The sequence below is a fragment of the Mastacembelus armatus genome, chromosome 4 (genome assembly GCF_900324485.2).
Source record: "Mastacembelus armatus chromosome 4, fMasArm1.2, whole genome shotgun sequence".
In the NCBI taxonomy this organism is placed as follows: Eukaryota; Metazoa; Chordata; class Actinopteri; order Synbranchiformes; family Mastacembelidae; genus Mastacembelus; species Mastacembelus armatus.
This window is the reverse complement of record NC_046636.1, coordinates 19,641,687-19,663,913: the sequence shown is the minus strand read 5'-3', so window position 1 is coordinate 19,663,913 and position 22,227 is coordinate 19,641,687. Positions and strand designations below refer to the sequence as shown.

The 22,227-nt window shown below is 38.1% G+C and overlaps 1 protein-coding gene across 2 annotated transcripts in view; it reads right to left on the bottom strand.

Moving 5' to 3' along the window:
• gabrg3 (gamma-aminobutyric acid type A receptor subunit gamma3) overlaps positions 1-22,227 on the bottom strand; it is a 41,409-nt gene that overhangs the window by 1,062 nt on the left and 18,120 nt on the right. Inside the window, exons 4-10 of one of the 2 annotated variants that reach the window (XM_026305132.1) lie at positions 14,263-14,483; positions 11,491-11,573; positions 6,253-6,390; positions 4,406-4,558; positions 4,063-4,079; positions 753-759; positions 425-624 (exon numbers count right to left, since the gene is read on the bottom strand). In XM_026305132.1, coding sequence (XP_026160917.1) covers positions 425-624; positions 753-759; positions 4,063-4,079; positions 4,406-4,558; positions 6,253-6,390; positions 11,491-11,573; positions 14,263-14,483 — 819 coding nt within the window. The remainder of the gene's footprint in view (positions 1-424; positions 625-752; positions 760-4,062; positions 4,080-4,405; positions 4,559-6,252; positions 6,391-11,490; positions 11,574-14,262; positions 14,484-22,227) is intronic. The other variant, XM_026305131.1, reaches the window with a different exon arrangement.

Here is a 22,227-nt window from a genome sequence, read left to right as displayed (position 1 = left end):
GAGATATGGAGATATAGTTTAATTTTAAATACAAAAAAAAAATGGAACAGATATGATCAGTGTCACAATTCAGTCTACTGTGTTAGTGTTGGGAAAGTTTTGAACGCCCAGTAAAACAGAGGAGCGTGTTGGTTTTCTACACAGAATACAAGATGATGGGGTTAGAAAAGGCCCCTCTGTCTTTGGAGCTTGTTCAGACTGATGCAGTGTCCCTTAAAATAGTAACAGCCCTATCATCTCAGCCCTGAAATATTGTCTCATTTCCATCTTGTGATAACAAAGGAAAGAGTGACAGGGATCCTGTATGCAAGGGCCTCACCTAAATCTACATTTGAATTCTAATTTTCGTATGATTTCACCATGATGTGATTTTTTTAAAGGGATATTTTTCGATCTGTTTAAAACAGATGCAAGAATAACTTACCGATCTTTTAGGTTCCATACAGCTGGGTCTTCGAGTGCTGTATGAGTAGTAATTTAATGTAGCGTACTCCATCAGAGCAGCAAAGACAAACAGAAAGCAGACAGTGACGAACAGGTCCATGGCAGTGACATAGGACACTCTGGGTAGTGAAGTCCTGGCCACAGTACTGAGCGTAGTCATAGTCAAGACTGTGGTTATACCTGAAGGACAGACGAAAGGACAAACTCATCTCAGGCATTAGAAATCCACAAGGTTTTTCTGCATGTATTTATGTGACTTAGCATTGCATGAGTCAAACTCAACGCTGATCTTACTATTATGAGCAGACCATAACACTTTTATTTTAGTTTACTGTAACAGCAATCTCATTAGCAAGATTTCACTAGATTAATCATTAAGATTTCAAAAGAGACTCCAGCAAACAATGAAGCATGACAAACACAAAGTGTGCACAAAGAACACACAATAATATGTCAGTGTGTGAGTGCAATGTGAAAATTGACTGAGGGTTAGTCAAACTAAGTGGCCCTTGGTCAATAAAAACATTTACAAATCTGTGCTGTGTTTGCTTCCAGATCCCGCATGAGCACATCAAACTCGGGAACAAGAGGAGCTCTGCAGCTCCGTTTGGTCTTGGACCTGATTCCAAGTAGAGGAAGCAGATAACATAAAACGTTGTCTACAGTGAGTTTAAAGCTTAGGAGCAAAGTTGCTGTTTTTCTTCTGTGACAAGTATTTTTCATCTTTCTGAAGACTTTAAACCAGCGTTAACTGGCTGGTTTGGGCAACAAGCTGTTTGATCCGGTGCCATCCACAGGTCAAAACTTTAATTTGTCCAAAAACTTGGACACAACTAATCAGCTTCAGCTGTGCTTTGTATTTAGTGCTCACTGGCGTGATGTGGCATTGATCTGATGAATATGGAAACATTACCAGCTAAACAGCAGCGTGCTAGAAATGCCATTGCGAGCACGCTGACATTAGTGGCTTGTTTAAAGAACTGCTATGTGTTGATGAAAATCTCCTTTTTTTTCCCTCCACCATCTCCTGAGGGAAATATCTGGCTCTGTAACTGCTAAATGCTTCACCGTGTCCACCAGTTAGCTGTTATATTTGTGTGCTGTTCGGATGTCTACCCAGCACAATGGCTTTTCACTGGAAACACCCGCCTGCTGCATTCGAGAGCAGCCAAAAGAGTAAAGTGCTATGATGATAATAATCATTAATTTGACCTGTGGCACCGACACCCTCCCTCCCCCTGACGTCACATCCCTTTAATCCCTGTGCTATCCCTGAAATAACATTTATGTATTATATTTATCTGAATTTCCACTCCTGGATTAATAAGGCTTATCTTATCTTATTTAAATGTTTATTAAATTTACTTCACACCACAGATGCCTAGACTAACCGTGGTAACATAGCTGTGGGATTACACATCAACATTTTCTCTGTTAATCTCTGTTCTGTCTTGATATCAAGACAAACGTGGTTATAATTTCTGACTTTTGTGCACTCATGAAACAAATGCTGTATTAGTGTGTTTCTGAGTTGAAATAAGGCTTCAAATTGCACAAAACTCAAAGGGCTAGTTTGTTAGCATCTGTTTGAGTCAGCTCGGGTCATTTCTCTGTGTTTTTTGTGACTTGTAGCTTCTGAAAAAGTTGGTGTGTACCGAACGCACATTTCATCACATTGTGTTTGACTGGTCGATGCGTTATCGGCCTCTCCATCCTGCGCTCCACTACAGTTACTACGGTACACACACTTACTGACTCACCATACCATTTGGTTGGCATCACATCTCCCTTTTTAAGAGACACCTGCATCAATTCAGGAAAAAAACACTGTAGTAGTCTTATTTTCTGTTACCTTCATGAAAAATTGTTAAAAACATATCCATTTATATTTTGTTTACAACCACATAGTGTTCTTCACCTTAGTAAAATCAAATGCCAGTGTTAATTTTGACACCGGAATTTAATTAAGTTTTATTCTTATGATAAAAATATAAAGCTTACAAGGTAAATAAAAGTTTAGTCTTTTGACACACTAGTGTTCATCATTTTTGACTTGCATTGTTAATCATATATATATATCTTATGATTATCTTGAAGATACCGCTGTCTCTGTCTTTGTCTTTTTTGCTTGGCCACACGAGTTGCTCTTGTCTATGGAATTACTGCATATTCGTAAAATTAACGCAATAGATCAACCAGCTACACCAACTTTTTAGAACACAATATATTATTTAGTGGAAGAACCTAAAAGGGTTTGGTTTCTTTCTACCAAGAAAATATATTCTTTATGGTTCAAGAGCTATAGATATTATTTTTAGGGTATGTCAAACATTTTTGAAATGGGTGGAAAAGGTCAATATAGTCATCAATCAGTAGATCAGTTGTTTAAAAAACAATAAGTACAAATTTTTTTTTAAAAAGTGCAACAATTTAAAGCACTTAGTGTCTACCTTTTGTTTGTTGTTTGATGCATAGTATCAGTATGCTATTGAGCTGCAAAGATGAGAGCTAACATTTTCATATAGAACTTGTGAACAGCAGATGTTGTTGATGTCAGTCATATTGAAGGGCTTGACTATTTCTACAACATCTGATTTCAGTCTTTCCCTCTCCCTCCTCTATGAGCATTATAGAGATGCCTAAAAAATCTGTGACTGTTACACCAGGGTTCCCATGGTAACAAGCTGGTATCATCTATTTCAGGCGGACGTCTAACACTTTTCCTTTAGCCTCTGCTTGCTATGGTGATTACCTCTACCTGCCTTCCGCTGATGCCGTGGCACAGATTCAAGACTGTTTGCTCCAAACAAAGAACACTGTTTTAAATAGAAGAAAAATTGATAAGCTTACCTTTACTGACTAGGTTCACTATATAATAATGTTACATAATTTATACGCATAAATGTCTTTGACTGCTTTCATTTGAAAAATAAGAGCTAAAGAGTGTGATAAGTTGCTACAGAAACAGGTTTGTACTCAAGACTGCGCTGAAAGGTTTGCTGCCCTAGGACTCACCCCAATCATCTTCTACATCTAAAGGGCTTCATCTTTTTGTCCACTCTGGCGTAGTGTACTGCTGAATCTTCACTGTCAGCCTACTGTATCTTGTTATCTTTATTCTTTCTCCTGATGTGAATGCAGTAGACGCTTTAAGGTAACTGTGACAGATTAATGGCACTCTTTATTCATTTTCTACCTTAGTTTTTTTTTGTGTCAGTTGTGAATGATGTACAGCATCAAACAAACTGGATTCAAGAAGACGACTGAGCAGGTGCAGCGTCACACTGTGGGACGTAACTAATGTATCACCTTGCAGAGGCGGCACAATGCATCAGGTGTTTCCAGAACTGAACAAAAATCACACATTCAGACACATTTTTCAGAAACCAAAAATGTAATTTCCACAAAACTGGTAAAACCAGTTCTGTTGTCGCAATTGTCTGGTTCAAAAGAAGCACACTTATAGTTTTGTAAGCTTTAAAAGTTTGAAATTGCTTTACTGAAACTGGCATTTCACCCAGGTCCTAATTAAAGGCTTGGGCAAACATAATGTCAATCATTATGTGAATAGTGGATGAAAGAAAATACAGAAAAAAGAACAAAATCAATTACCTTGACCAAAATGTTCCACAGGACTGCATAACAACAAACAGAGAGCGTGTACAAATGAGGGAAAAAGCATAACAGAACAGAAGAAGCAGATGGAGTGACTCAAGTTAAGTGACAAACAAATATCCACGTAGTGGAGATAACAGCACATCAGGACTGAGCATATTCAAAGCAAAAGATGTTCAGAATGCACAAATGGAAACTTAAAAAGTTGAACTTTGAGATTGTGTCTGTGTCAGTGCTTCCAGTTATCTCTACAGCTAAGGTTTAAAACAATTCATAGCTGTTTTCCAGACACACAGTGAGTCCTTGATATGGTTAGAGGTATTGAACTGCTGTAAACCCACGTTACCTAAAGCGGTTCTGGCTGGTGTGGCATCTTTTTTAATCCAGAAGGAAACCCAGGAGAGGACCACAGTGAGGATGCAGGGGATATAAGTCTGGATGGTGAAGTAGCCCATTCTTCTACTCAGGTCAAAGTACACTGTCATCACCACGTAGTCACCTGTGTGAATGACGATAGAACCTGAAGTGAAACTTTACTAGGCTCTCTGTGAAATTAAATATAAATACACTGATAAGGATAAAAATGATTTACTGCAAATATAATGAGCTGATGAAAACCAAGAGCTGTTGTAGAAAACCTTAGATGAAATTACATAATTGACAAACTGCTGCTTCTGAGGTGAAGAGCGAACATTTAACACATTTTTAAACAGTTTTATTCCCACCTGTGCTTTCTTGTCATGGATCATCAAATATAAAATCAGTAATGTTATACAGTATTGTCAGTCTTTCATTATATGTTTATACAACACTTATGTCTCTTTAGAAAATATGATAGTTGATTAATAAATAATTTACCATGTTGAACTGCCCTTCTTATATATGTGCTTACAACTACATTTTAGTGTGTTGTGCATGATTTAATAGGTACTAAGCAGGGTAAAATACTGCATGCTGTATGGTCAGGTTTCCAGTGGCTTGTTGTAATAGTTAAGATTCAAGAGAACTCTTATATGCAAATCATCTATAGCAGTTTCAATAATATAAGAGCAGAGTCAGCTCTATGCAGATCACATACAACTTCCTCTTAAAGTGGTGTCTTATAACTCATTTCTCTCTTCAGCTGATATCAGTTATTATTACTGTTGGGAAAACTTTACAAACCTCTGTAAACTATTAATTTTCATAGCCAGTGAACTAGATACCAACCTACAGGGATGTCGTCTTAGAGTTATGTTTTTGATGTGCACAGCCAATAGAGCCACACGTGGCCAGTTTCTTCCCTCAGAGAGGTTTCTCTGAAACTTTTTGATAGTTTATGGTCTGGATTTTTCCCAGTCAGTTAAACATTGTTCCATTTACACTGAAAGTTGAGAATGACATCACAACCTAGAAGGCCATGTTACAGTAACCAGGTTGGAAAACCAAGCTCTTGCCAGTTTAGCTTTTGTTAGCAATGCCACTTTATAACAACATGTTACAGTATGTGGTATTTTGCATAATCAAACACCATAGCAACATGTCCAGGCTGTACTGGTCACTCTCCTAACACTCTTGTCAGGGCTATAAGAGTTTGCTGCTAATAGTAACACTGGATTTTTTTGATGATCAGTGGAACGGCTGCATAACAGTCCAAAAAATGTCGCTGTGCAACAGAATTTAAAGTGGTATGAAAAGTGAATCAGCAGTGGACAGTAATGACAGATGGTGAAAGAGTAGAAATAGAGTTGTGTTTTGGGGCCTTGTACTTATTATGTTTTTGCAAGCTCAGTGTAAACAAGGATATTAGATTATGTAACTGATGAATGGATTTGTCTCTCTTTCTATTAAGAGTAACTTTCCAGGAAAAACATGGACTTGTTGACCTCAGCAGTGCCTTAATGCATATGCAGTTTTTATTGATGAACTGAATTATACTCTGGGAAACAGTAGTCGTTAGGCAGAGAAAACTCTATGGCTACTGTTCTGCCATATTACTTGCTTCTGATTTGTTGTTAGTTTTGGATTGGATTTACTTTGCCAATGTCTGTTCTTACCTGTGTTTCATCTTCTCAAGCCAGTTTTGCTGGACTTCAGTCAGACTTTTAGAAACATGTTGCATAATAATGACGTGTGCTGACACTGAATATCATCACAGCTTGTTAGAAACATCTTTGGAAATATTAAGGTTGGGACAGAAACCATCCTTCTTACCTGCTGTAGTCTTTATTATGTCTGTAGTGTTTCTCAGGCCCATAAAATCAAACTGGTAGAGGCGCCAGGACTTTTGGTCAGCTGCCTCTACTGAGTTCTTCCTCCACTTATAAATCATCTCATCCTGTGGGTATCCATCTGCAAATACACAGAGCATATGTTTGTGGGTGTGAACCCTGGTACTACATGGCACGTCCTAATGATGGACATCCTCAGCAAACAGCGAAGGGGCCACTCAGCAACATTTGTCTTGTGCTGGAGGCTGCTAATGAAAAGACTGGAATGAAGACAGTGACATATGCAAGGTAGATTGAATGAAAGCTCTACTTCAGTATTCAACTTCAGGATGTTGAGTCTGACCTCCACATAATGTGCATAGAGCTTGGAAGTGCTTTTATAATCAATCATCTGAGGTTAATGGGTTAATGAATCAATTTGTGATTTGGCGTCGAGTCTTAAACAGACACGTAAACATTTTAAGTAGAAAAGCTAACAAAATTATGATCTTGCCTGATGTAACAGGCTTTCAATGAACAAAAACATTAGCTGTGAAATAAGTTGCACAAACATGTAATTGTTTTCAAACATGCTTGATGAATGAATCTCATTAACATTTGCCACAGTTCTCTCATTTGCTATTTATGATGTCATTAAAGATGCAGCAGCTGAAGTCAAATTCAAAATATTCAGAAAATAACATCTTACTGTCGAGCACAGCTCTTTAACTGACCAAACTTTTATTAATGGAAAAAATGCATTGGCAGCATTTTGTAAGACATCTGAATAGAATATTAGCATTTGGCTCATGGCATGATTTATAATGCATTTCTAAATTAACAACATTCATAAGAGCTCATTTGCATTAGCCTAACAGAAAGACAAAGTTTTTTTTTAATTTTACAATTTTATATTTACACTTCATGTAACACCATTACTGGCAAATATGACAATATTTAACCTGAGATGATAAAGTGAGAAAAGTAATTTATATTAAATCTGTGGTAGTTTTTGACCATGGTTTATAATGCTGCAAAACAAGGAGCAGGATTGCTGGATTTTTGTAATTATAATGATTTGATTTGATTAACTGAGACTGCTGAACCCTCAATGCAATGAAATGCATTAGGAAGGTGTTTCTTAATGGTTGCACATGGACAGGAGGAATGCACGTAGTACGCAAAACCAGTTTCGATCTTCATATGGGTACCTGACTATTGTTTTTAAGACAGACTTAATTTGTGCACTAATCCTTGAAAGGAGTAATGAGTGATAATCTTTTTTGTAACAAGTGGCACATTTGTCATCTGCATTGTTTTTTGGTTATAATCTGTTGTACTGGAGCTGCAGTAACTGCACTTTAATCATCTGGTATTAGGTCAGTGTTCTTTAAAAATAAACTAGGACACTGTCTCTGTGGTGATTTCAACAGAAATGTCCAGAGTAAAAGGGATTATTATGACCATACAATAAAAAGATTAATTTACAACTGCAGGAAATTGGATAGCTCTCAGTAATAACCTGGAAATGAAAGGGTGAGATTGTCCCAAAACATGTTATACTATGTCATCAGCTCTATATTACTCTAAAATATAGAGCTTAATCTCTAACATGCAAATATTAGGCCAAATACATTCAGTAATACATTTTTTAAAATACACTACTGTGTAAGTTACGTATTTCAGATAGGCATTTGTTCTGATTAATGCAGACATTTAGTTAATATTTTCATCGTTATATATTTGGAAAAAGTGCATAACGGTTCAGAGAGAGGAGCTGTGGTTTTGTATGAGGAAGTCTGGAGTGGCAGAGAAGTATGTTCAAGTTGTGCAGGACATGTATGAGAGCTGAAAGACAGTGGTGAGGTGTGCTGTAGTTATGACAGAGGAGTTCAAGGTGGAGGTGGGACTGCACCAAGGATCGGCTTTGAGCCCATTTTTATTTGCTGTGGTGATGGACAGGCTGACAGATGAGGTTAGACAGGAATCTCTGTGGACCATGATGTTTGCAGATGACATTGTCATCTATAGTGAGAGCAGTGAATACATTGGTAAAAGGATGCTGAGGTTAGAGCTGCCAGGAAGGAGGCCTAGAGGAAGACCAAAGAGGAGGTTCTTGGATGTAGTGGAGGAGGACATGAGGATAGTTGGTGTGGGTGAGGAGGATACAGAGGATAGGGTTGAATGGAGGCGGATGATTCGCTGTGGCAACCCCTTGAAGGGAGCAGCCGAAAAGAAAAGAAGATATAATGCACTATTGTGGCAAATAGTGGGCCAAAAACAGCATTTATAAGTTGACCTTTAGCCAAGACTAAGGCTTGTCCGTCCAAACTCTCATTTTATCAGAAGAGTCATTTTCAATTCACTGTAAACCTTAATTTTTTGACAATTTATGAACTCTGTACAGCTAACGTGTTAACAATATTAGATTTCTTCTGTCCATTTAAAGGTGCAATATGTAAAATGTGAAAGATTTAGTGGCATCTAGTGGTGAAATTGCAGAATGCAACATTCTGAGCACCCTCACAGCCCCACCCACTGTTTCCAGGCATAAGCAAGGAGACGGTGACATTCTGTAATGTCCCGACTAGATAACTCTGAATCTTTCACATTTTACACATTGCACCTTTAATTGCTCCTCTGTCTTCACTAGCCAGTTGCCAATGTGTTCTGTTTTTTGGTGCTGCAGCTATAGCATATAGTTGGTTTATCAGAACTTTTTCATTACAAACTGAAGTTGCCTCCTGCAGCTTGGAGTAAGATTGATAAGAGCAGTTAGTGAACCCAAACAGTAAACATCTGGGCAAAAAAACAGAAACAATAAGCTTAAAGACACAAAAGACCTCCACAGAGTTGAGGCGAACAGGAGAGTGTGGTTCCTCCCTGGGTTCATCGCTATTAGTCACTCTTTTTACATCACACAGTTATTTGAGACATTGGCAATATAGTATAATCAGTTTTAATTTAAACTAATTTTAGCTGTTTAAAAATATGAAAATGTTTGGAGAAACCCGCATGCAGTATAATAAAAAAAGAACAAAAACAAAACAAAAATAAAATAAAATATGAAATAAACAAGACCAGAAACAAAAGAAACATGTTAATGTTCTTAATGCCACATACATGAAAATGCAGAAATTACATTTTCTCCCAGATCAGGATACTAAATCATACATATTTGTGTGTGCCTATTTTAGTAGGCAGACATCACTTGTAGTACTAGTAATTATGGTATATATGGTATATATACACTGTGTGCCTGTTATGTCTATTTATTTATGCTGCATATTCAAATTGTTCTCAGTTGTTTATTCCAGTCGCCCAGAGGCATGATGACTTAATCAGAAAACAGAGGTATCATCATAGGAGCCAATGCAATATCTGGTGGTTTTCTAAGGTAAGGAAATGGGACTAATGGATCACAGCAGGATGGGTCCGCTGGCAATGCAGTGAGCTGGTCTTAAGCTCTAACAGGCAATACAAGATGCAAGGGCTTATCACATTAAATCACTCGGTAAAAAAAAAACTCATCAGATATTCAGCATGTTTCATTTTTAACACACTGCTCTGTTCCTCAGAGCATCATCAGGCATATTGGGTGTCCTGCCAGATGGCCCAATATCACATCAAGACACCAAGCAATGAGAATAAATTTCACCATATGAATTTTACAGTACAGTTTGAGTTGACAAACACACTGTCATGAAGCAATCTAGCTAGTTTTATGGAAACATTTTACACTATAGGAAACTACAATATGTATTTATATACATTTTTTGTTTTTCATTATAGAGAGGCAGATTGCTGGTGGTGTTTGCACCTATTCTTCAATTTATTGTACTTGTGTTTCCCTTAGTTCAGTAAAACCTTTGTATGAGCGTCTGCTAAGTCAGATTGTTCACATGTTGCCATAGTTACAGCACCTGCAAACCATCCTCAAAATGAGAGGCTAAGGATATAACATGCTGCTTCACTATAATGGCTTAAAAATGATCACATTTCAGTGCAGGTTTTGACAAATGAGTAGTAATTATGGTACATATGTGGATCTTCCTAATGACAAGGAAGCAGCTCAGGTGGGCTGAGGCATCATGCATCTTCATGTCCATCCATCCATCCATCCATCCATCCATCCATCCATCCATCCATCCATCCATCCATCCATCCATCCATCCATCCATTTTCTATACCTGCTTATTCCCCTGTCAATTCCCCACGAATTGTCGGTGGGGTGGAGTGAATAGCCAGCAATCCTCTCCACTTTCAATACCATGACTGAGGTGATTCCCTTGAGCAAGGCACCGAACCCCCAACTGCTCTCCAGGCACCGCAGCATGGCTGCCCCGGGTGTGTGTTCACTGTTGTGTGTGTACACACACACAAAAAGGGGAATTTTCCATTTGAGAAATTGGGATCAATAAAGTAGTTCTTAATCTTAACCAGGGTCACGGGGAGCCTAATGAGCCTATCCCAGCTCTCTTTCCGGTGGAAGGTCACAAGTCCATTACAGGGCCACATATAGACACACACACTCACACTCCTATGGGCAATTTAGAGTCACCAATCAACCCAACGTGCATGTTTTTGGACTGTGAGAGGAAACCAGAGTACCTGGAGAAAACCCATGCAAGCATAGGGAGAACATGCAAACTCCACACAGAAAGGCCAGGACCTTCTTGCTGTGAGGCAACAGTGCTAACCACTCATCCACCATGCTGCCTACACATCTTCATGTAAAGAAGATAAATTTGGTAAATGAGTAAAAATGTTTCAAGACTCACATTTAATGCTGTGGTTATTAGCATCAAATGTTGCCCCATAAACGGCCTTAGAGATTCTTAAATCAATAAGAATAGTATTTTTTAGTCCAGATAGCCTATGTGAAAATGGGCCACTGGAAATAAAAGGCCCTGAAAGAAAAATATTTTATGTACACAAAGTGTAATCTAACACTGCATGAACAGCAAAACATTAGTGATACTGTAGATTGATGTTTTCAGTTTTCCTTCGCTTTTACTTCTTTGTTAGTTACCATTACAAAATTAATTCAATTCCCTCTCTTCTTTACTCAGGTGTGACTAGTGTGATGGGCACAAACACGAGCACAAGATGCATCAAAACAAATCCCTTGAGTTTGTCACAACAGAGGCCTGTTATGTACCCGTACTATGGTGTAGTAATGGATATACCATATTGGAAAAGACAAATATAGTGGTGGTTTGTGGTGTGAAGGTTTACTCACAGCTGGAGAAGATAAGTGGACAGGAGTGCTCGTCCATTGGAAAGTTGTGCAGCTGTAGCTGGCATTCTGCGTTTATTGTGAGTCTGCAAAAAAAAAAAAAAAAAAAGCAATAATTTTAGTACATCATTTTGTGTTACCAATATGAGCAAGTTGTTTTAATCTTGTTTTACTTTCAAAATATCATATCTTTAATTAGTCTCGCACTGTAAAAATGATGTGACATTGACATTGTGCATCTGTATTGCATGACTGTATGTTCATGTTTATTAAATCTGTCATATTTTAGTGGGGCTGCATTGGATTAGCAGGATTGGGAAGAATTTTTTTGTTTTTATCATAAATTACGTCTTGAATTCCCCTCTGGTCCAGCTGTTGTCTACAAATGTGACAAAGACACCTTAACCTATAAGACACCATGATTTGGTGGGTCCGTTTGTTTGTTACTGCATTTCAGAGATGTGCACAGTCAGCCACATTCTTGCAAACTTTCCTGCCAGTTGTTTTCACTTTGCCACTGATTGACAGGTGATAGTAAAGTGCCAGCAAAATACAGAGAAAAAGACTGAAAAACACATTTCCAGAAGTGATGAATGACCATCTTTCTGTGAACTTCTGTTGAGAAACATTGTTGCAGAGACATAGTGTGACACTGTGTATTTTGTTCTGGCATCATTTGGTTCTTGGTGTATTAACTAACCTAAACACACTTCTTAGAAAACAGCCTATTGGAGTTGTCACATGCAGCTAATGATCAGCTGTCCATCAGCACCAGACAAATGCATGAAGCCAAGAAGGCCAAGAAGCCCAGGAAGGCAAGTAACCTTTCTTATCTCATGTGGGAAAAGAGGCTACAGGGAGCTTTAAGGGTGCCCTGACCTCATTACACATGATGAAACAGGATAGATGTTTTCACACATCAGACTGAATTATGAGTGTAAAAGGACTGATTTGTTGTAAATCAGGAATTGTCATGGTTCTGAAATCACTGGATTCAGAAAGACCAGACAACAGTTCAAACAGTTTACCTTTATTAAAATGCAATGCTGACCTAGCAGGTAAGGCACAGTCAGAGTCCGGTAATACGCAGGAGGTCAAAACAGTGAGGCAGGACACAGAAATAGGAAGAAAGATGCTGGAATGCGACGGCTGTTATGACAAATAAAATCTGGCTGAGGGTGGGTGGGAGTGGACCAGTATATATACTAGCAGGCTGATAAGTAATGAACAACAGGCAAAGAGGTAGGTGTGGGAATCTGGTGACTGGTAGGGATGCCGTAACTGCAGGTCAGGCCCTGAATTGACAGGACAGATAGTGAAGATGGAAAAGTCAGCCATACAAGAATAACTGAATAATTAAGAAAAAAAAAGGAATTATATCTAAGGAAATTAGATTAAAATTAATTTAAAATATAAAATGCTCAGGAGTTCACACAGATAAGACAAGATAAAAATCACAATACTGTAATTGTGGTATGCTCTTTAAACCTCATTAAAGCATGAAACTGGGACAATACCATGCATGTGGGAGAGGCATGGATATCACAAAATGTCATCACTGTTTACTCCAGCCAAACCAATGTACAATTAAAACCAAATGACATTTCATTGTCTTTCTCTCCTGCCATCAACGGATATTACCCCTCAAAGTTTGCACACTCCTGAATAGTCAATATCTGTGGGACTGCACAGGGGAGGATCTAGCTGGCCTTTGTTTGTGACTTGACTTGCTCATAGAAATGGTGCTCTTTTTTTGTTTTTGCGGAAATGTGCTAGCTCTGTGTGAATTGTTACAATTCCTTGATCCATTACAGTGTTTTACAGATAGTATATTCTTTCACATATTTTACACATTCTACTGAATCACAGAAAATTCATAACAAATTATGAAATCATTAATCTGCAGATGTCTTACATTAATATCCAAACATAAGGATAGTCCCGAAAAGATTGAGGGCAGTTGATAGATGCTTATTACAGAAGGAGAAGTTTAGATTAATGTAGAGTGCTCCAATTACAAAGAGTGCTTTAGGGCGTGAGAGTGGCTGCCTAAATAAATTGGTCTTAAAGCTCAAGCGGGCAACTTGTACTTACAATCGCTAATGACAGGGGGTAATTGCTTTTGCACTGCTCTTTTTGTGGAATTCTTACATCACAATTAATTTTGCATAAATTTCAAACTAGAATGTATATTAAAACCATTTCAAGTAAAAATGTAATTTAAAAGTAATTATTGTAATTATTTCATGTCCCAGTATTTTCCCAAACCATATTAGTCTATATATGTTTGCATATTGTAAACTAATTGTAGAGAGTACATACATTTGCAAATAATATACAGGAAAATAATGTATTACTAGAAAATTTTTTTATCACAATGCCAAAATTTCTATGATTTCTTTTAAACCTGTTTGTTAAAATTGTGCTAATTCTTTTGCTGGTCTTTTCCCTGATGGACTGATGGAGCAAGCAGAGGTATTATTATGCAGACATATAATTAAGGGTATAAGTGTGGAAATCAGGTTTGTACACATAAGCCCATGGTTGTGTAAGAATCTTAGACATATATACAAACAGTTCAGTGAGACCATACTGTAACAGCAGTAAGTTCTGCATCTGTATGATTATAGCAGCAGTGCTATTCATCAGTAATGAATATAATTATATTTTTATAAAAAATTAAACAGAACTTAAGTTCCACATAAGATCTGACTGTAGTTGTCCTATCTGAAAAGAAAGCTTTAGATAGATTTTTGTGTTGATTTCTCTGTGTACCTTAAGGTATAAAGGATCTTCCCATCATTCCATATTCGGAGCAGCTGGTTAGGCATTGTTATCCAGTGGGAGTCTGCATTCTTGGAGTTTCTGAAGATGGTGTCTGGTAGCCAGATAAGTCCGACCATATTGCTGTTCAAAGTCAGTATTTTCATTGTGCTGTTGTATCTGAGACGGCTGTCTGTCCACGTCTGGGCAAAGATGATGTCAATTTGGTATTCCTAAAAAAAGAAAATCAAGAGATAAGTGATTAGTGGATATGTAGTAAGTATCATTTGATACCATTTCATTGGGAAAAAACATCACTTGAGTTGTGTGTCTTTAGCAAAAGGGAGAAATTGAGCAACTTCACCTGATACTCAAGAGTATTGATTTTCCTTTTAAATGACAGAGCATAGAGGGATTATGTGTTTCAGCAGCACATCGCTGTATGCCATCTATCATTCTTCACTTTCACCAGCAGGAACATTTATCATTTCACTTGTTCACTGTCCTACATGTCAGGCACAGACCTCACCTGGCACTTCCCAAGTCATCCGCTCACTACTCACCTTTGTGCTGACAGGCAACTCCAAACAGCTGCAGTGTATCTGGTGGTGAGCCTGTGGTTTCAAGCTCCTGCCAGCACCTCATCAACTCAGTTTTTAGGAGAAAAATAGTTAAAGCATTTAAAATCTATCAGGCTAATCCGTTATCTTTTAAGTGAAAAATGTGTCAAAGTTAATTCATGTCAAGTTACATGGCAGCCCTGGAGTATACAGTGAGACCCTGCACCAAACATGTTTGACCAGTGTATATGTGATATTTGAAAGTAAATCTGTCAAATCAGTTATATGTTCATCAATCAACTTGGCCAATAAAGGTGATTGTGATTCGGATTCTTATCATCTCAGTGTCTATCATGAGATTTTCTTACCATTTGATACTTAACTAATCACTGTCTACACATTTTCTACTTAAAAGTCCTTAAATGAAAGATGCCACTTGGTGGCACAGCTTGGTCTGATGTATTGTGTGTGAATTGGTCTTTACAACTGCTTATCTATAAATTTAACATCTCAGCACCAGTTCCATGATGAACTCTATAGCAGCCTTTATGATCTCTCTTCCTTTTTTTGGATCAGTTGCAAATAATTAAGTGTAGGGCTGCACCAAATACTCGACTAAATCGATGAATTTGATTACAAAAAATACTTTCGTTTAATTATTATCACTTGCGTTATCGGACATTCTTCGCGTAGGGATCATTGTTCCACACGGACCATAATCACTGTCGCACAACGCATTTCAGTATCAAAAGCTGGCGCTATGGCAGAGGGCGAAACCGTCCGTGAAAGACAGGAAATGTCCAAAGTTTGGGATCATTTAAAACGTAAATAAGATGACAACACGGTGCAATGCGTGTATTGTAAAGTAGAACTGGAGAACCACAACAACACTTTGTCAACGCTTCAACATCTGAACAGAAAACATCCGGTTGTTAACCAGACCTGCTCACCCAGCGGAGCCGACACAGGTAACAATTTTAAGGTAACATGTCGTTTACACAATAGTATTATTGTTTAAAAATGCAATTTTATCCGATTACTCGAGTAATAGTTGAAATATTCGGTAGAATACTCAACTCCAAAAATGATCGATAGGTTCAGCCCTAATTAAGTGCATGTATGAGCACAAAATAAGTGCATGTTTCTATTGTGTCATCACTGTTTAAACGATAAAAGCAGTGTCATCAGACTGGACAACAGACTAGTATGTCTTGTTTTTTTTTTTTTTTTTTTACATGAACAAACATTAGCCTCATACTTGCAGCATTCAGATGACTTTGATAATGTTCCTCAGCGTAAAATTGCAAAGACTTTAAGCTTGTCATCATCTACAGTACATAATGTCATCAAAAGACTCTGGGGGAATCTCTGTGTGCATGGGACAAGGCCAAAACGCAATTAGGTACCGGTGATCTTAGGGCCCTCAGACAACATTGCATTAAAAATAGGCATGTTTTTGTGATGGACATCAGTGCAGGGCTCAGGAATACTTCCAACAATCACCGTCTTTGAACACAGTTTGCTGTGCCATCCAAAAAAGCAATTTAATGCTCTATCGTGCAAAGAAAAAGCCATATATGAACATGATCCAGAAATGCTGTTGTCTTTTCTGGGCCAGAGCTCATGTAAAATGGTCTGTGGCAAAGTGGGAAACTGTTCTGTTGTCTGTTAAAGCTTAGCTGTATGGTGTATAGGACTGGTGACCTGTCCAGGGTGTACCCCTGCCTTTCACCCAAGAGAGAGCTGGCATAGGCTCCAGCAGATCCCTGTGACCCTGGTTTTCAGGAAAAAAGCGGGAATAGAAGATGGATGGATGTATGGTGTATAGTGTGTGTATGAATGTGTGTGGGTGTGTTCAGGGTGTGGTTACAAGAGCTGTCTTACATGTGCAAAATATCCCCAAGATGTCCCCGCCTCCTCATCAAAAGCAGAGGATGTTTGCTATCAAGTGTCATTGTGCTATAAAACCCTCAATGTTGGACTGAGAGCGGCTATGAATTAATCTGTACGTTTGCCTCAATATTGGCTGCGGATTAGCGGATTGCGGCACAGCAATTGTGCAAATTAAAAACAATTAAAATTTTTGTCTAAATGCAAAAAAACCCCAAAAAAACCCCTTAAGATTGCTCCCTGAGACACTTACTTTTACAACTAAACATATGAAAAGTGCAAATATCTTATGATTATAATAATGAAGTTAAATATTTTAAAAAAACAAAAAAGGGATTTTTAGCAAATAAAGATGAATATTTTAAAAGTATCAGTGGCTGCAATGAGCCCGTTATACATTGCACATATTTTTAAAATAAACTCTACAAACTGTGCAAAAACAAGTGCAGGTATGAAAATATGAAAATGAAGGCTCATGTCACTGTAGGTGGGTATCAGTGGCTGCATTGAGCCACTTGAAGAACTCGAGTGACTTACCGACGGGACAGGGGTGTAAGGTCCCTTCAGTTTATTAGCTGTCATAGTGTCCACTGCCAGAGTTTTGACTTGATTTGTTGTTGTACGTACCTCTCTTGGTCTGGTCCGTCACCTACGACCTGTTTGCCTTGGGAGACCCTGCCAGGGGAATAAACCCCCGGACAACGTAGCTCCTAGGATCATTCTGGCACTCAAACCCCTCCACCACAATAAGGTGGCGGTTCAGGGAGGTTTGTGTTGCTGCCATCATTTTCAAAATGACATTATTTTTTTCATCAAGTGGTAGCCTACATTTTCTTAGTTTAAACATTTAATATGTTTTCTGTGTTATGTTGTAAATATAATATGGGTTTATGAGATTTGCAAATCATTGCATTCTGTTTTTGTGTAGATTTTACGGTGTCCCAATGGTTTTTGGAATTTTGAGGTTGTACTTGTGCCACCGTGTAGGCCAGTGTCAAATGAAATATCATTCTGCAGTTTGGCATTTCTGCCTTTCCTTTAACTAGAAGCTTGACTTTCACTGCTATGAGTGAGGATATCAGGCGCCTATGCCTAGATGGTGTATATTTCCACATTGTAATAGCACAGTTAGGCACTGTCGCCTAACAGCAAGAAGCCCTCCTGTGTAAAGTTTGCATGTTCTCCCTTTTATATAGTCTATGGCTCAGAGACCCTCTGCAGAGGTTAACAGCATATATGCCATTCACCAAAGCATAATGTTGCTTTGCAGAAACCTTTTGCTTCTTTATTCACACCGTTGTCACTTAGAAATCTGTGGGCAATCTATCCACCTTGCCTCTGTTGCTCGAGCGTGGGTTATGTGATTTAGTGCTCACCACAGTGGATTCAGTCAAAGCAAGAAAGGTGAAGACAGCAAATGCTTCTTTGGAAAACTTAAAGGTTTCACATGCCTCTCTAATGACACTGTAGTTCAATTCAATTCAATTCAATTCAATTTTATTTGTATAGCGCCAAATCACAATACAAATCATCTCAAGGCACTTTACAAAAACTAAAACTAAAAACCCAACAATTCCCTTATGAGCAAGCACTTGGCGACAGTGGAGAGGAAAAACTCCCTTTAACAGAAGAAAAAACCTCCAGCAGAACCGGGCTCAGTGAGTCTGTATGGGGCGCCATAGAAAAGGGACCCATATGCAGAGGCTCAGGCTCATGCTGAACTAAACAAACTTACAGCCGGCGACTTGGACAAATGCTGAACCAGGACTTCATGTGAAGTTTGATAATTTGGTTGTTCTACACTCTAACTTCACTAATGTTCACCAGCCATTTGCTCGTTCTGGCTGTCTACTGTCTGGTGCTGAGCAGGTAGTGTACAGTGGTTCTCACAACAAACTACTGTCTATTGTGGCCAAAAACAACACTATGAGAATAGTGACAGCAAACTGAATAACAATAAGCTTTGTAAATCTGAGGGAAGCTACACATTCAGGTGATAATTCTGGAGGTTCGTCACTATGACTAATACCGGCCACACCACTTTATTTTTGACGTTTATAAAATGTCATTATAAATAAACTGGTAGCCACTTTATCATAGCAACAAGACAGAGCCTGGCTAGCTGTTTGAAATGATTCTATTCCGATTCTATTACTACAAGTGGCTGTTAGCAGTAGCTTCATATTTATCATACAGGCATGAGTGGTAACAGTCTTCTTGTCTGCCTGTTGGTGCAAAATTATGTAACCATATTTAAAAAAAAATTAAAATACTCATTTAAATCAATGTGGTGCATTTAAATTCTTTCCCACAAGGCTATTTGCAACACTACTATGTTAAGATACTAGAAAATGGTGTTGTCTATATCTGTCTCTATTTGACTCTGAAATGGTCAGCTTAAGTGGGAACAGACTGGCAATGTGGATGGTACCTAAAATGATTATTCTGTTGAGGATAACTGTATAAAAGATTTTATTGAAAACAAGTTAATTGGGCATATCATCAACTTCATCATTGGTTTTAGATGTGTATACCAGGATTAAATGAGACACTAGATGCAATTTAATGAGACAAACAACTGCTCCATTAATTGGATATGAGTAAAAACATGGATACTTATAGCTATTTACAATATCAATAACACCTATATTACAACAACATTTTAAAATTATGTGGATAAACAGATAGTTTTCAGTTTGTGACCTGGCTTGTCTGACGGTAGCTCAGTGGAGCACATACAGAGTTGGATTCTTAAGCCCTTTGTCAGAAACAATACATATAACGGTGTACAGGGTAATGAAATTAATAATAGTCTGCCCTCCTCCAGCAACCCACACGTTTTCATACTGCTGCCACTGCCTGAAATGCATTTGACCTTTTACCCGGTATCTTTACCAGTTTGAATAGCTCACCAATTAGAATGAAGTCCATAATCAAGAGAAACACTGGGTGCTCATGACCTTTAATTGTAGTGGAGCTTCTGGGAAGAAAAAAACGAATGTTATCAAGGATTTAATGACCAGTGGAGGAAAAGCACTGCACATCAAATAAATAAAACTCATACGAGATGAAGCAATGACATCTGGAAATAGTAAGTTGCAGATAGAAGGTGAGAAGAAAACCTCAAATACCACGCTCATATTTCTAGCTTTGTAATCTCTGCTATTACTTCACATTAGAGGAGAATTGTAACTATGCTGAAAAAGTATCGATCGCAGTCTCCCTCCCCACTGCTTGCAGCTGTTTTTAACCACTACAACAGGCATTGCTGTGAATAAAGTGGTCTTTCACTTTAACTGCCTCAGGAACTGCTTTTTTAAGGCTACTGATCTGGAGGTTCTCTGTATGCTTGCACTAAGATCAAAGATACACTATAAAATAGACCCAATATAATAAATTCACAGCAGTACTCAACAAGTTATCCCCTGGGAAATGGAAATTCCACATGTGGCAGATTTAGTGGCTCTACACATTGTTCCTTCATGAGGATGCTCTCAGCACACCCACCTCAAATATTATCATCCCATTCAATGTTCAATTATCAGTTTTTCATAGATGTGTGTTAGAGCCCTTCTCACATCCAATGTAGGCTCAGTATACTACTGCATGTGCCAGAACTTCACCATCATGTTTAAAATAAGAAATGTGGAATGGACCAGGCTTATTTAGGAAAACAAAACATCCATCCATCCATTTTCTATACCCACTTATTCCTAACCAGGGTCACGGGGATCTGCTGGAGCCTATCCCAGCTCTCTTTCAGGTGAAAGGCAGGGGTACACCCTGGACAGGTCACCAGTCCATCACAGGATTTTAAATAATTTCTTTAAAATCTTTGTTTTTAAACAAAACTACTATAACATATGAAGTGATCCATCCAACGTCGTAGTAGTTACAGATGTTATATGAATGAGATTTTCTTATTTCTGGAACAGACCCAGATGCACAAGTTTTACTTTTACTACCATTTACTTCAAGGTTGTCTGGGATAAAACCTTTCATGTGGCCCTTGTGGCCAGACTCCAATCAACGGTACCTATAAAGTGTTTACCCATTTGCACAGACCCCCTTCCTTTGCTTCCTGCATGCGACCCAATGCATATTTACTTTTTAAAGATACTGTGGAATGAAGGTGAAAAATTTTATTCCATTATTCATCATTCGCTCCTGTCTGGGAGACGGTAAGTTGGGTCACACTGAACAGATTTACTTTTATAATGGAATATTTCGCCATCAGTTTTTAAATCATGTGGACAAATGGTAATATTACTCATTACTGAAAGGCTGCACATTGCTAAATGTCGACACTGACATGTGAACAATTATTCTGCCACAGTTTCCGTGATGTTTCAAATGACCAGAATACAAATCAGACAGCAACCAGACTCACTAATGTCTCAGGAAGGAATAAATGACTGAAATGTGAAGCAGCCTGGCAGAAGCTACCAAACATGGTGACGCCAATGCAGCTCTAACACAGCCTTTCATTGTGTGTAGGCCATATTCCTTCCTGTCCACGAATGCAAATAAAGCATTATGAATGATTTATTTATTTAAAATATGTTTTTATTTTAGATGTTTTATTTTACTATGGATGAGCCTTTGTCCACAATATGTTGTCTGAGCTGGTTAGTATACCCTCTGATCATTGCATTAGTGTATGTGAAATGTATAGGCATGGGGCTGTAAGTAAAACTGCACCCCATAATTAATGTTCTATAATTAATGTACTTATGGTTGGAAATATGTGGCAAGAAAATGGTACAGTAACGTAAGAAACAGATTTAATTTCTGTGCTTTCTGTTAAGATATTGGTGAAAATCTGCCAAGCAAATCTACCTTAAAACTTAAAAGTATGCTGTTCTTATTTGTATTCATGTGCTTTTCATTATATTTTGTAGGTGGACCAATAATGTCTGACAGCTCACCAGCCCTTTTTTTTTTTTTTTTTTTAATTTGAATAGCAAAGTGCTTAATCTCCTTTCTTTCCTCACCCACGACCCTATTATCATTTCTCTCTTTCTCCTTGCTCACTGCTCTTCAAGGTAGAATGACCTATTATTAGTTTTATTCAGACATGAAATAGTCAGAACATTCACATTGGCACGTCCTAGTAAAATAAACATTTTTTTTCTGTGTAGCATAACAAATCCATAGTGCACACTGAATATGCCCTGTGCTTTGAGACTTCTTGCCTTGCTTCATTGGCTTTAAGTCTCTCTTCATGTTAGACGTCTCTGGAAAGGAGACAAACTTTATTATCTATCTGGTGCGACCTCCTGCTCTGTTACTGTCATTGGCATAGCATGATAAGGCTGGGAAGCGAAATAACTTGCAATTGGTTTAATATGCTACCTTGCATCAAAACTCTGGTTTTGTGATGCTAAGGTAGTTATTTTGTTCACTTTTACTTGGTGTACATGTAAATGTCAAACACCCTGCATACTGTATATGCTGGACATTGTGTCCCCTCACTTTCTTCTGAAATAAATTAGGTAGTGCAGTTGTTATAGTATTGCCTCACCGT